Consider the following 14,059-nt stretch of genomic DNA (forward strand, 5'->3'; position numbering starts at 1 on the left):
GTACGTGCTTTGTTCAAATTCTTGATGAGAGTAATGATAAGTTGAGTCCTCGGGTCGTTAAGTGTGTTTTATTAGGTTACACTCAGTCTTAGAAAGTGTAGAAGTGTTATGATCCTTTGGCCTGTAAAAGGTATGTGTTTGTAGATGTCACCTTCCTTGAAAAGAGTCCACAATTTTCTACTAAAGGGAGATCTTTGCACCATCCTTTTGCTAGTCAAGGGAAGGTTATATAGTCTAATTCCAACCCTATACTGCTTCCAGTTGTCTCTCCTGATAATGATGTGGTATCTCCCCTATCTGTTCCAAAGCCTATTCTTGCGTATCATCGACGAACTAAAACTTCTACTAATCACCTACCTACTACTTCATCCACTCCTACTGGTGGTTCAGGTATGAGCTCTCACTCTCAAACTCATGACGATCTTCCTATCACTTTACATAAGCCTTCCCGCTCATGTACAAAGCATCCCATTACCAATTTTGTTTCATATTACCATCGTTCACCTTGCCCCTCATGCAACTTACTTATCCTCCTCGGTTGCCCTTTGTAATATGAAGGAAGTTGTGAGTAGTCCTGACTGGACTAAGGCTATGATGGAAGAGATGCGGGTGTTGGAGAGAACAATACATAGGAATTGGTTCCTTTACCTGCAGGCAAACAAACCGTTTGATGTAGATGAGTTTATACCATCAAGTATCTTCCAGATGGTTTGATTGATCGCTATAAGGCACAGTTAGTTGCGAATGGCTATACTCAAATATAAGGTGTGGACTGCTTTTGAGACATTCTTTCCTGTGGCCAAGCTCAATTCTATTTGTGTGGTCATCTCTTTGGCAATGAACTTGTCTTGGTCCCTGTTTCAACTCAATGTGAAGAATGCCTTTTTACATGGTGATGTTGCTAAGGAGGTTTATATGGATCAACTACCGGGTTTTTCTATGCCTTCTAACTCTTCTCGTGTACCGCCTTAAGAAGTCTATCTACGGGCTTAAATAGTCCTCACACATCTTGGTCCTTGTTTCAACTCGATGTGAAGAATGCCTTTTTACATGGTGATCTTGCTAAGGAGGTTTATATGGATCAACTCCCATGTTTTTCTAAGCCTTCTAACTCTTCTCTTGTGTGCCGCCTTAAGAAGTCTACCTACGGCCTTAAACAATCCTCATGCACCTGGTTCGATGAATTCAGTCAGGCTCTTTTAGACTTTGGCATTGTTCGCAGTTGAGCTAATCATTCCCTATTCACCTGTCATCAGTTCATGGGGATCATAGTGCTGATTGTCTATGTAGATGACATTGTGTTGTCGGGAGATTATACTATAGGAATTGTGGCAATTAATCCTTTCTCAAGACTTGATTTGAAATCAAAGATCTTGGGGCCCTTCCCTATTTCTTGGGCATTGAAGTTGCCCGATCTAAGTATGCAATTGTGCTTCTTCAAAGAAAATATATAGTTGTCTCTCAAAGATTGGGATGCTAGGATATTAGCTTGTTGCCATGCCAATGGATGCTACTCATAAAATTGGTCTAGATGATTGTGAAGCTTCTCTTTGATCCTAGGATGTATTGGCAACTAGTTGGACGCCTTATCTATCTCACTATTACTCGGCCGGATCTTCCGCATGTTGTGGGGTTTGTAAGTCAATTTATGCATGCCCGATGCACCACACATTTGACAACGGCATATCGTATTCTTCGGTTTCTTGAATCTTCCCTTGGAAAAAGCTTTACTATTTTAACAACATGGCCACCTTTATCTATCTGGTTACTCTGATGCTGATTGTGTTGGAAGTTTACATGATCGACGATCTGCATTTGGGTATTGTACATTTGTCGGTGGCAACCTTATCACCTGGAAGAGTAAGAAACAATTTGTCGTGGCACGATCTTCTGATGAGGTTAAATATCAAGCGATGGCTCATGTGACATGTGAACTTATTTGGCTTCGAACCCTCTTATAAGAACTCGGTTATAATCCCTCAAGTTCTATTCCTTTGCATTGCGATAATCAAGTTGCCACTCATATTACAAGCAATCTGGTGTTCCATGAGTGCACGAAGCACATTGAAGTTGATTGTCACTTCATTCGAACTTAAGGGGGAGTATAGAGAGAGTAGTGTGTATATTTATGGTTTTTTTTTTTTTTTGGTGCGAGTATATATAGTGTTGTATGCTCCTGCAGAGTAGGTTTTCTGTATTCTTAGCCTTATACTTAAAGGTGTGGGGGGTTTGTTGCCCTAACACACCAAAGAAAACCTTCTCTCACAAACTCTCTTTTCCTCTTCTTCTGTGTTCTTCTTCCTTTCCCTTTCAAACCTCTCAAATCTAGAAGGACCACCATATGTTGGTAATATTGAAAAACTGTGAACTCCTGTAAGTAGATCCTATATGTAGAGGAGATTTGCTAAGAAAGCTTGCAGTTTTGTTCGGGGAAAGAAAAGGGTCTAGTGTATAGCTTACTAATAGAGAATATTATTTTAAGAAGAGAGATGAAAACTTGACTTTTAAGAGTATGCTGCACTAATCACAAAGAGACGTTTTCCTTGTAAGAAGGATGGAGCGGTGAACATGAAGTAGCCATAAAGTGATGCTAGGTGAAACTCTAACCACTACACATGGGTTAGTAGTCTAAGAATAAGATGGTGGAAGCAAGATTCTAGGAGAGATTTTTCCTTGAGGAGGCCCGAAATCTGTCTATGTAATTTCCTGCTTCTTCAATGAAATTCTGTTTTTTTTTTTTTAATTTTTAATTTTTAATTTTTTTTAAAGATTCTAGGAGAGATTTAAGAAATTAATTCCTCAGAAGGAAACTGTTGAATGATAATAAAAAATCATGTCAAATATGCAAAAGATGGTATGACCATTAAAACATGAAAGTTCATTTTTATTTTCACCATGGGGCAAATATGTTTTAAATTGTGTGCTTTTATAGTGATCAATGATTGGATATTCGGACAATTATCTTTTTAACAAATGACGACTATTTCACTAAATGAAACACTTTTAGCATCAACTCTCCAATTGACAATTGATGAACCTATATGCTGTGTGCATGTTTTTGCTTTTGGCTAGAGCTGTACAGGAGTCGGACCGAGTCAACCTTGGCCTAGCTCGGCTCGGCCAGCAGGCTACCCCAGCTTGAACCCAGCTTGAACTCGGCTTGGCTCGGTCCTCGAGCCTGACTGGGCAGCTCGGCTCAGTCAGTAGCTTAGGCCAGCTCGAGCCAAGCTTGAGCTCAATCTTTCGAGCCGAGTTCGAGTTCGAACCTACGAGCTTCATTTGAGTTTAGGTTTTATACTTTATAATATAAATAATATATAATATATAATTTATTTAAATATATAAATATATACAAAATATTTATACTAAGTGAACCTGATACGAGTTGAATTGATTTGAACCGAGTCAAGTTCTGAGCTGAGTCGAGTTGACTTTGGTCTAGCTCGAACTCGGCTTGAAATTTTTTCGAGCTCAAAAAATCAGCTCGATTTGGCCTGAACCTAGTTTCGAGCCGAGTCTAGCTTTTTTGAGTCGAGTTGAGCGAGTTAACCGAGCTAACTCGGTTCGTGTACAGCTATACTTTTGGCAGATAGGATAGGACTTGGATTGTGAGCCTAAAGCCATGGTCCACATATCATAAGTGCTTGGACACAATGTTCAATGGCATGCATATATTTTGGAAAAATCTCTTCTTTGCTCTTTACATTATACAACGCTTCAAAAATATGACCTAATATTGGTGCTTCATATTATGACTCTCAGATTTTTGTATCAACAGGTCAACTATGAAGCCAGTGGTTGGGTTGCTCATCAAGTCTCTGACATATGGGCAAAAACATCACCAGATCGAGGTGATCCTGTCTGGGCTTTGTGGCAAATGGGTGGAGCATGGCTATGTACACACTTGTGGGAGCATTATACTTACACTCTGGACAAAGTAGGCAACTTATTATTATTATTTTTTAAAACACATTCTAGTGATGTGATGCCATTATCATATACTGATCCTTCTAAGTTTTGATTTTGCTCTTGTTAGAAGTGTATATATGCATGCACGTGCTCCTGCAGTTAACTGTACTGTGCATGTGATTGTCACACCTCAGTTCAGTGCTACTGCTAAGCACCATCTTCAGTGCTTATCTGTTCCATTAGTCATCTCTTATCTTTCATATGGTTCTAGCTTCCCTTCTCTATCTCTTATCTGTATTGCAACTTCCTAGTAGAATAAGTAAAGAGCAGAACGGAGGATTAGTTAAACACTCTCTTTCCTTCTCAATTTCCTCTTCTCCATTGCTACAGCTGTATAGATCAATTTTCCAAGATGTTACCATCATTATTTTCTGTATGTTTGGGAAACGATATGGGGGCCTTGGTTGGTCTATCCAAGCCATTGATCTGAAAAGCCCCCATAATGGATGGACCATTCCCTTGTGTGAAATGAATAGCAAACTCTGCCTATAGCTCATGAGTGCCATATTTTCTTGGTTGATCATGTATTTGCAAGCCAACCATAAACCAATACAGGCAAATTTTTCGAGTTGCAAGCACCACCCATGCCCAAATTTTCTGTTATAAGCTAACCCAATTAGAAGACTTGATTAAAAAATTTCAATATAATCTCTTTGATATTATGTATTAAATATACATGCTACCACAGAGGTGTACACAAGTCGAACCGAGTTGAGCTTGGCACAGCTCGACTCGGCTTGGCCACTTGTTGACCCCAGCTCAAACTCGGCTCGACTCGGTCCTCGAGCCTGACTGGCCAGCTCAGCTCGGTTCGGTCAGCAGCTTGGGCCAGTTCGAGCCAAGTTCGCCTTTGCGGCATGTTCACAAACACATGGCCTGCACCTTCAAAATCTCACTGTATATAAAATAGCAACAATGGTTTTACAGTTTATTTTATCAAACACCTTGTAAGCAACATAAAAATCAAGAAAAAAAAAAGGATATTTGTTTCATATACATGCCTTCCTTGCCACCAGCCACACTTCATTGAGTCATTTCATCAAACACTTGGTGAGCAACAGCAATATCAAAGTAACCAAGTCATCGAACTGAATCGATCCGAGTTCGATTCGAGTTGGGTTCGATCCGAGCCGAGTTGAGCTTGGGCAAGCTCGAACCCAGTTCGAAATTTTTTCGAGCTCAAAAAATCGTCTCGACTCGGCTTGAACTCAATTTCAAACCGAGTCAAATCGAGCGAGCCACCGAGCTAACTTTGCTCGTGTACTGCCCTTTGCTACCATTATACATTGTTGTCATCTTGTCATGGTCCTGGGGTGGCCCATCTTGACCCAACAGATGAATGGTCCTGACTTGAGCTTTGCCTCATCGGTTATGGGGCCTAAACTTTTAGGCCTAATCCACTAGACCAAAATGCTAGGCCCAAATACAGACCGTGATGGGTCGAGTCCAAATGCCTGATAGGCTAACCTGACCTATGGACAGTTGGACACCCCTAGTCTTGAGTGGTACTACGAACAGAAAATGCCATCTTTGTTGTAGAGAATATCTTTGGTGAATGAATCGTATGACTTCTATATATCACTTAAGTTCTCAGTACTTAGCTTTTCTAAATTGCAAAACTTTAGTGGTGTCGGTTGGGTTGCATAGAATTCCCCTAGATATCACTTTAGTATTCTGAATTTTTCACTGTTCTAGATTGCTGACCTATCTATGTGTCAGTCAGGTATACTTGTGTTGAGTTTATTTTCTAGAAACTTTGAGCTCTTATTCTTGTGGTGCATCTATGCAAATCAGGAATTTTTTTTTTTTTTTTTTTCTTCCTTGTTCTCCTTTGTCTCCTTCTTTCTTTTTCGTCCTGAAACTGTTGTTCTCCATTTGCATGAAAAAAATAAAAAGAAATTCTGTCCCTTGATAATCATCATCATCTCAGCATTATCCCAGTTAATAGGGTTCGGCTACATGAATCCTGCTCCGCCATTCCACTCTATCATAGGGCCATTACTTAAACCATAGGTCATCAAGTCTTTTCTTACCTCCATCCATGTCCTTTAGGGCCTTCCCCTTGTCTTTTTAGAGCCTTCAACTTGGACCAACTCTCTCTCCTAATTTTCATATTTCTTATCTGCATTGCACTTGGTCACCAAATATTATGAAATTTCATTGGTCAGTCCATTGTTGTCAAATGCGATCGCATATGTGCATATGCGATCGCAAATGCGCATATTGTGGATCGAATTGCATATGGCAAGTATGCCATGGCATACTTTTATATGCAACCAATATGCGATCGCATATTTCCTAATAGCCATAGTGGAAGCACTTATTTATTTATTTATTATTTTTTTTAAACTTGGAGAACTTTTGCCTATAAATAGGCACTCATATCCCCTCCATTTTCACTATTCTTTACTCCAAAGCTCTAAATCTCTTACTCTAATATCTCTACAATTATTTCAAGTATGTTTATTTTTTGTATTTTATAAGTTGTGCTTGCTTTTTGTAAATTAAGTTGTAAGTTGTAACTTGTAAGTTGTTTCAAGTCATCCACTCATCAGTAAAATTTCTTTGTTCGAAGTTTATAATAGTTAGTTCTCTTTTAATGTAGTTAAAATTTATATAATATAATATAAGTAATTAAATATATAACTTAATGAAACACTCAAACTATAATGAAATAAGTAAAATAACACAATCCAATCATGTGTACTAATTAGGCAAGTTTTCCTATTTTTTTAAAGAATTTTTTTCATTTTTTTTTTAAAAATTTCCTTAAAATTTTTTTTTTTTAATAAAAAATATGCCATGGCATATGCGATTGTGCAATCACATATGCGAACAGCATATGCTGATCGCATACAATCGTATATGCGATTTGACAACATTGGGTCAGTCTAATTTGGTGCAAAATATCATGATATTTATAATATTTGGTGCAACCAAGCACAACCTCAATAACAAATCTACAAGTAGTGCGTGGCTTACACTACAAGCTATGTGGCTTACACTACAGAGGGATGAACACTACACTACACGCTATTCACAATTTGAAACATTGATTATTAGTATTACTAATAAGGCACGTGCAATGCACAAGAGAGAGGAAGTGGTTTGCAGGATGGGGAGTGAGAGCAATTGTGAAAGGGAAGTTATTTGATATTCTATTAGTGGACACTTGGTATGATATGTCAAGACATCATCTGTTTGATCTGGGTCATTTTTAATGATCAAAATTGTCTATATGATTGGCCAACTATGAGTGGAGGATACCCAAAATAACTCTCAGATTAAAGTATTTCAACTCTTTTATTACTTAATGATTATGGAGACCATCCAAGTTCAAATGAAAAGAGTCCAATCATATATATATATATATATATATTTTTAAACGAAGCTAAAATATCCCAATATAAGAGATTTTATGTTTTGCATATACCCCGCTAAGGTGAGATCCATCATATAAACAGTTTAGATTATTGGAAAATCGCCCTAGAACTAAGGCTAAAGTCTCGGTGTATTCTATAGCAATACATCGAGATATATTCTAGCCAACCTTGTTGGGAAGTATTCTAACAAACCCTGTTTCGGGTGCGGGCCATCGAAAGTTGTGTGTGGCCTACTGGCATCAAAATTTAAAATGACAGATGTGTTCCTATCCCTAATAGAACATGTTAAGATCAACGCCACTTATGGGGCTGGGTGGGTAAAATCTTAACCATTTATTGGTAGGCACACTGACACCTCCAAATTACCTAAATGTGCTTACCTTTGAACCAAACCCCTTCCCATGTCGTCTAAATATTGCAAATTCAGGACTTCCCAAAAAATAATTGCATGGAGAAATTGCCTCTTGCTACTCGCGTTATATATAATAGAAATTGTTGTTGTAGGCAAACTGTAGAGTATCGAGTTTTCCGACCTAAGGATTTGATGACTTCATATAGCCCAAGACACCGCATTTTCAGGTTCCATCTCATGCAGGTCCATGCATGCATTTATAAATAATGGATGCTCTAGATTGATGCTTTGGCTCTCCATTGATATTCTATAACACCTTGGATTTCGAAAACTGAGTTTAGTACTCGTTTTTCAAAATCCCAAGTGTTAACCTTTAAAGATATCCCACATTTCACAATATATATATATATATATATATATATATATATATATATATATATATATATATATATATATAAAAGAGCATCACAGCTGAAGAAAACAAATTAAGCGTAAAGTGAAAGTCCAAATATACATCCAAGATAATCAAATGGTGCCCATAGGGCTTATACATACCAAATGTCTCAAATCTAAACCAATTCAATAATAAAACAAATCTAAGAAGAAAAATTAGAATGCAGCTAGTTTTGGATTACAAGATTGTCCAACTTCTCCAAGGATAGATATAGCCACTTGTCCCTGATATCAGTATCCTGCTCCTCATCAGTATGAACATGAGTATAATTTAAATCACCTACACTATCTGTACGATTGTCGAATTCAAAGCATGAGTGGCCAACTTAGTATGAAAACCCCTCGAGACTACACACCATCACATTAGCCAAGTATAGTTTTAAACAAGAAAACATACAAAACAATTCATAATGCAACTTATTTAAATGTATGCATGCATGCATATGCACATCAGCCTGGGGATGCACATCCAGCTGGCGATTGGGCAAAAACCCACTGAGTGGGGCAAAACCTAGTGGTAGTCACCAACGAAAATACACAAAGGTACACTACTCAACTCATCGTGAGTAGCATACGCAAAATCTGAGTTGATCGACAATGGTTTGGGAGCCAGCAAAAATACCTCAAGAAATGGTACGTGCTATCACAACATCTAGATTAGCCATGCAATATCGCTTGTATTTCATTAATGCATGATTAGTCCAACCTTTATTAGTCCAGTTCACAAACAGTCATATTAATACTCAAAGGTCACTATAGGGGCTTGTCACCCAGCATAGGCCGACTAGTGTCCTATACCACTATGCTTGGCACATGAGATTTCAACTACTAGGATGTTAATTGTAACCTCTACAACTAGTGACCTATCATGATACAACAAGTAGAACTTACTATCACAAGGTTATACAAAATAGTCCATTGAGAGCTACATTGGGCAAAAAGTCCATTCAAGGACATGACAAATAGAACTTACCATCACAATGTTATACAAAATAGTCCATCACGAGCAACATTGGGCAAAAAGTCTATTCAAGGACATGACAAAAAGGGGTCAACCAATGTTGTCAAATAGCATATGCGATTGTGTGTGATTGCATATGCGTGTGCGCATATGCGATCGCACAATTGCATATGTGGTCGCATATATTTTTTTTTTCACATTTTTTCAAAAAATAAAAAATAATATCAGAAAAATCAGAAAAAAATTAGAAAAATCAAAATAAATTATTATATGTCATTGGGACATGAAATGCATTTAATTTAAGTAAAAATAAAATAAAACCAATTACATACATATGATACATTTACAAATTACAATATAGTTTACTTCTTAACAATTAACATTTAACAAATATGAAATATGAAATATCCATATTCAACATTCAACACTACATGATATATAATATATCAAGTTATCAACAACATCAACATCAACACACTTAGTAAATATTAAACAAAATTAAGAAGTTATGTATTTATTATTAATCTAGTCAATAATCATTAATCATATACATTGATCTAGTAGCCATTTTGGCATATCACCACCAGGTCCACCACCACCACCACCATCATCATCATCATTTGAGTCATCTCCTTCTTCCACATGCACTTCTTCTTCCGTTTCTTCATCATCTGTACATACTGGATGATTTTCTGCTTGATCATCATTATCACCATCTCCTTCTTCAACCTCATCAATCTCATCAACGGGTTGACGGCTACTACTCGCCCCTCGGCTCCCCCCCCCCCCCGGTCCTTCGCCTTCGAGTGGTACTACCTTCACCAGGTGTCGATCCGTATGCGGCATCTTCAACTTGTGCCCATGTCAGTTCCTCTCTAACAAATACCGGGTCCTTTGTCTCTACGAGCCATTGGTTATTTGCATCCAACTCATCTAAGCAGATAGGGTCAAAGAAACCGATCTTTTCTTTCCTACTTTGGAATCGTTCTCGCAATTTTTGATTGTATTGAACAAAAACCAAGTCGTTGAGCTTTTTTTTTTCTTAAGGTGATTCCTTTTTTGGTATGAATCTGCAAGAAAGAAAGCGCATTTGGCATTAGCTATTTAGGTAATTAATTTAGCTTAGGCCACTAAAAAATTAAAGTTTACAAAAAAATAATTACTAAACAGTCTAAACTTACCGCCTCGAACGTGCTCCAATTGCGCTCGCAACCACTGGCAGAACACGTGAGTCCAAGAATCTTCATAGCGAGCTTCTTTAGAGCTGGATCCTTTCTGTTCGGGTCCACTCCATAGGCACCACTAGTCAACTGAGAAAAACAATTTAAGTAGGTTAAAGTCTTAGTCTCTTAGAGACACTTTGTAGAAAAACTATTTGTAAGAGTTCAGTACACAATTGACAGTACACTAACATTTATAGAAGTACTTACTGGGTAATTTCATTGTCCGATGTCTTATTACGATATCCCTTGAGAATATCCCTTCACTTTTTGTGTAGAAGTCTAGCAAAGTTGAGATCTTGTCTTGTTCTCCTCTATCTGGAATCATTCTTTCCAAGACATCAATAAATCCAACCATATGCATAGTTAGTACTTCTGCTGGATCAGCAAAAGCGAATAAACAGGCTGGGTTAAGGATGTAAGCAGCTAAATACAATGGGGATGACATTTGGCTGCCCCATCTTCTATCTATAATGTCTAAAATTGGCTTGTAATCACGGTTTCTATAGTTAAAATGGTCTATGATCTTATTTTTCGCCCTCTCCATTGCATCGTATATGTAGCCCATTGCCGGCTTCTCATCTCGGTCCACCAATCGCAACACAGTGACTAAGGGCTCGGATGATTTTAGCGCCTTTACCACTTGAGTCCAAAAATTTTGAGAAAGCATTGTTTGTTGAACCCGTTTCCCTTCAGCCTTCTTTGGCCACGGCCCACTTGTAAAATCGGTCGACACTACAAAACTTCTAAGTTCTGATTTCTTTGCATGTAGCCTTTGTAGTGTTAAAAAGGCTGTTGCGAAATGGGTGACTGCTGGACGTAGCAAGTTACCCCCAATGTATTTTCTCATTCGATTGAGAAGAAGGGCGTGTTTGTACATAGATCGTGATTCTTCTAGCCCTTGCAATCACATTTATAAATAATCTACCTATATCTTCTAACATAAGATCAATACAATGGGCCGCACAGGGGGTCCAAAATAAATGTCGCCTCTTCTCCATAAGAAGACGACCGATCATTACATACGAGGTTGCGTTATCTGTAATTACTTGTACAACGTAGTCCTCACCTATTTCTTCAACTATACTATCTAGTAAGTTAAACAAATATTCTCTTGTGTGTGAATGACCCGACGCATCCACTGACTTCAAGAACATTGTCCTAGCTGGACAATTTACCAAAAAGTTAATGAGAGACCGACCGGATCTATCGGTCCATCCATCGGCCATTAGTGAACAACCATATATTTTCCATGATTCTCTATATTCAGCTATGAAGGATTGTGTATATTCAACTTCAGTTTTTAGGCATGTCTCCCTCATTTCATGATATGAAGGAGGTTTAAGCCCAGGTCCAAATTGACCAATAGCCTCAACCATTACTTTGAAGCTTCTCGATTTAACAACGTTGAAAGCAATACTAGTTTGGTAAAACCACTTAGCAATATATTGAATTGTGCTTTTTCTATTTTTTTGTTTATACCAGTTCTCTAAAGTTGTTTGAGCCGGCCCTTTCCCTCTACCCCTTTGGTCGATCACATCCTCGGGGTGTGGTCTACACCATCTATCCAAGGGCCCATGCCTTCGGGCTCTTTTCGATGGTTGTACTTGTGGTCTAGACCGGCCTATCGAAGTAGGGAGAGTGGGACTAGCTTCATCTACATTAACTACATTTATATCTTCATGTGCATCTTGTTCCAGATATTCCTCCTGATGTAGGGCACTATCGCGTTTCTTTCTTGATTGTTTTTCCATATACTCCCACGATCTCCCTTCGGATTTCTAGAGTAATTTTGTCGCATGCTTTTGTATTTGACCCTGGTAAATGTGCAAGGTGTTGCTTGTGCCTTGCAATGCCACCGGAACTCACATACCCACATAACTTATATACTATGCGAGTCTTTTCGGTATTACTACGGTAGTGCCCATACTTCCAACCTGGGTCATTCGACTTGGGTTTCAAGAGGAAGAATGGGAAGAAGACATTATGATGGTGGATGGTGGTGTGTGTATTATTGATTGCCACTTGCTAGTAGCCTAGTACTAAAAAGTAAATACTAACTAGAAACTAGAAAGTAAACTACAAATAAAAAGTAAACTAAAGTAAAGTAAGAGACTAAGAACTAAGAAGTAAGATCTAAGAGAGTAAGTAAGAGTAAAGAGCCTAAAGAGATGGGACTTGAGAGAGAGAGAGAGAGAGAGAGAGAGAGAGAGAGAGAGAGAGTTACACTTACACACACACACACTTATACACTTTACACTAGTAGAGGGAGAGAGAGAGAGAGAGTTGAGTTACACACTTGCAGTTGTAGAAAGGGAGAAGAAGAGGGAAAAGAAAATGAGAAAAAGAGAGAGAGAGTTGAGTTACACTTGTAGAGAGAGAGAGAGAGAGAGAGAGAGAGAGAGAGAGAGATTTACACACAAACAAAATTAAAATTACAAATCTAAAAGAGGTTCCAACTTCCAACTTTCAACTTCCAAATTCTTGTCTAAGTTGTCTTCTCTTCACCTTTGCCCCTTGACTTGAGTATTGATCTTGAATTCTTGTTGTAACTTGTACTTGTAAGTTGTAAGTTCTAAGTTGTAACTTGTAAGTTCTAAGTTGTAACAACTAACAAAGTAACAAATCAATTAACAAACAAACTAAAAAAAAAAAATGATAGAAGTTGTTAGAATTAGAAACTTAGAAGTTAGAACTTAGAAAACTTAGAACTTAGATATTATGAAATATGAAACTCTAAATGAAAATGGGATAGAAAGAGAGAGTGATGTTATGTATGTTCCTTTGATTGAATTAGAAAGTAGAAACTAGAAAGAGAGTTCAATTAATTCAGTGGATGGAGATTGGAGAGGAGCCTTGACTCTTGAATCTTCTTGATTCTTGAATATGGATGTATCTTGGATTCTTGATTCTTGTATCCTTCCTTGATTCTTGATTCTTGATTCTTGAAAGTTGAAAGAAAAGAAATATGGATGGAGAGGAGTGGATGTAGATTGTAGAGTGCTTAAAAGCTAGAATTAGAAATATGGGAATGCTTAGAATACATATTTATAGAGAAAAAAAAATCTGGATTTTTTTAAAAAAGGGTCAAAAATATGACCATTGGCCATTATGCAATCGCATACATCGCATATGCTGGCACATGTGGCATATGCGATCGCATATGTGCAATGATCGCATATGCCACTGCCGCATATACGATCTCCCCTGCAATATGCGCATATGCAAATGTGCGATCGCACATGACAACACTGGGGTCAACCCAAAAGCCATATAGGCACAAATGATCCACAAGGTGGCTAGTCTACAACAAAATTTCATTTAATACATTACACAAAATGGCCATTAGATTGTGGAATCATTCTATATAGGTGATCACAACCATTCAAATTCATATTCCAATTCTAGTTTTCCATACATGAGTTGAGTTTCCCATTAGTCAATCTGGCAATTAAAGATTCATAAACAATCCACAAGGTATGAGAAGGTGTTCATGTGCAACATGTAATGGTTATACCAAATAAAAGTTGAGCATATGATTTAAGGATCTATTCAAATAATTAGCATTGGTAAACATGAAATAAAGCTAACAATTATCAAACCAAAAGCCATATAGGCACAAATGATCCACAAGATGGTTAGTCTACAACAAAATTTCATTTAATACGTTACACAAAATGGCCATTAGATCGAGGAATCATTCTATATAGGTGATTACAAC

General features: G+C 37.7%; 1 protein-coding gene across 4 annotated transcripts in view; it reads left to right on the forward strand.

Annotated features, from left to right (window-relative positions):
• The window catches only part of LOC131219066 (alpha-L-fucosidase 2-like), an 88,513-nt gene that overhangs the window by 51,538 nt on the left and 22,916 nt on the right, over positions 1 to 14,059 (forward strand). For all 4 annotated transcript variants that reach the window (XM_058214041.1, XM_058214043.1, XM_058214042.1 and 1 more), the window contains one exon: positions 3,779 to 3,937. In XM_058214041.1, the coding sequence (XP_058070024.1) occupies positions 3,779 to 3,937 (159 nt within the window). The remainder of the gene's footprint in view (positions 1 to 3,778; positions 3,938 to 14,059) is intronic.

Source organism: Magnolia sinica, chromosome 11, assembly GCF_029962835.1.
Source record: "Magnolia sinica isolate HGM2019 chromosome 11, MsV1, whole genome shotgun sequence".
In the NCBI taxonomy this organism is placed as follows: domain Eukaryota; kingdom Viridiplantae; phylum Streptophyta; class Magnoliopsida; order Magnoliales; family Magnoliaceae; genus Magnolia; species Magnolia sinica.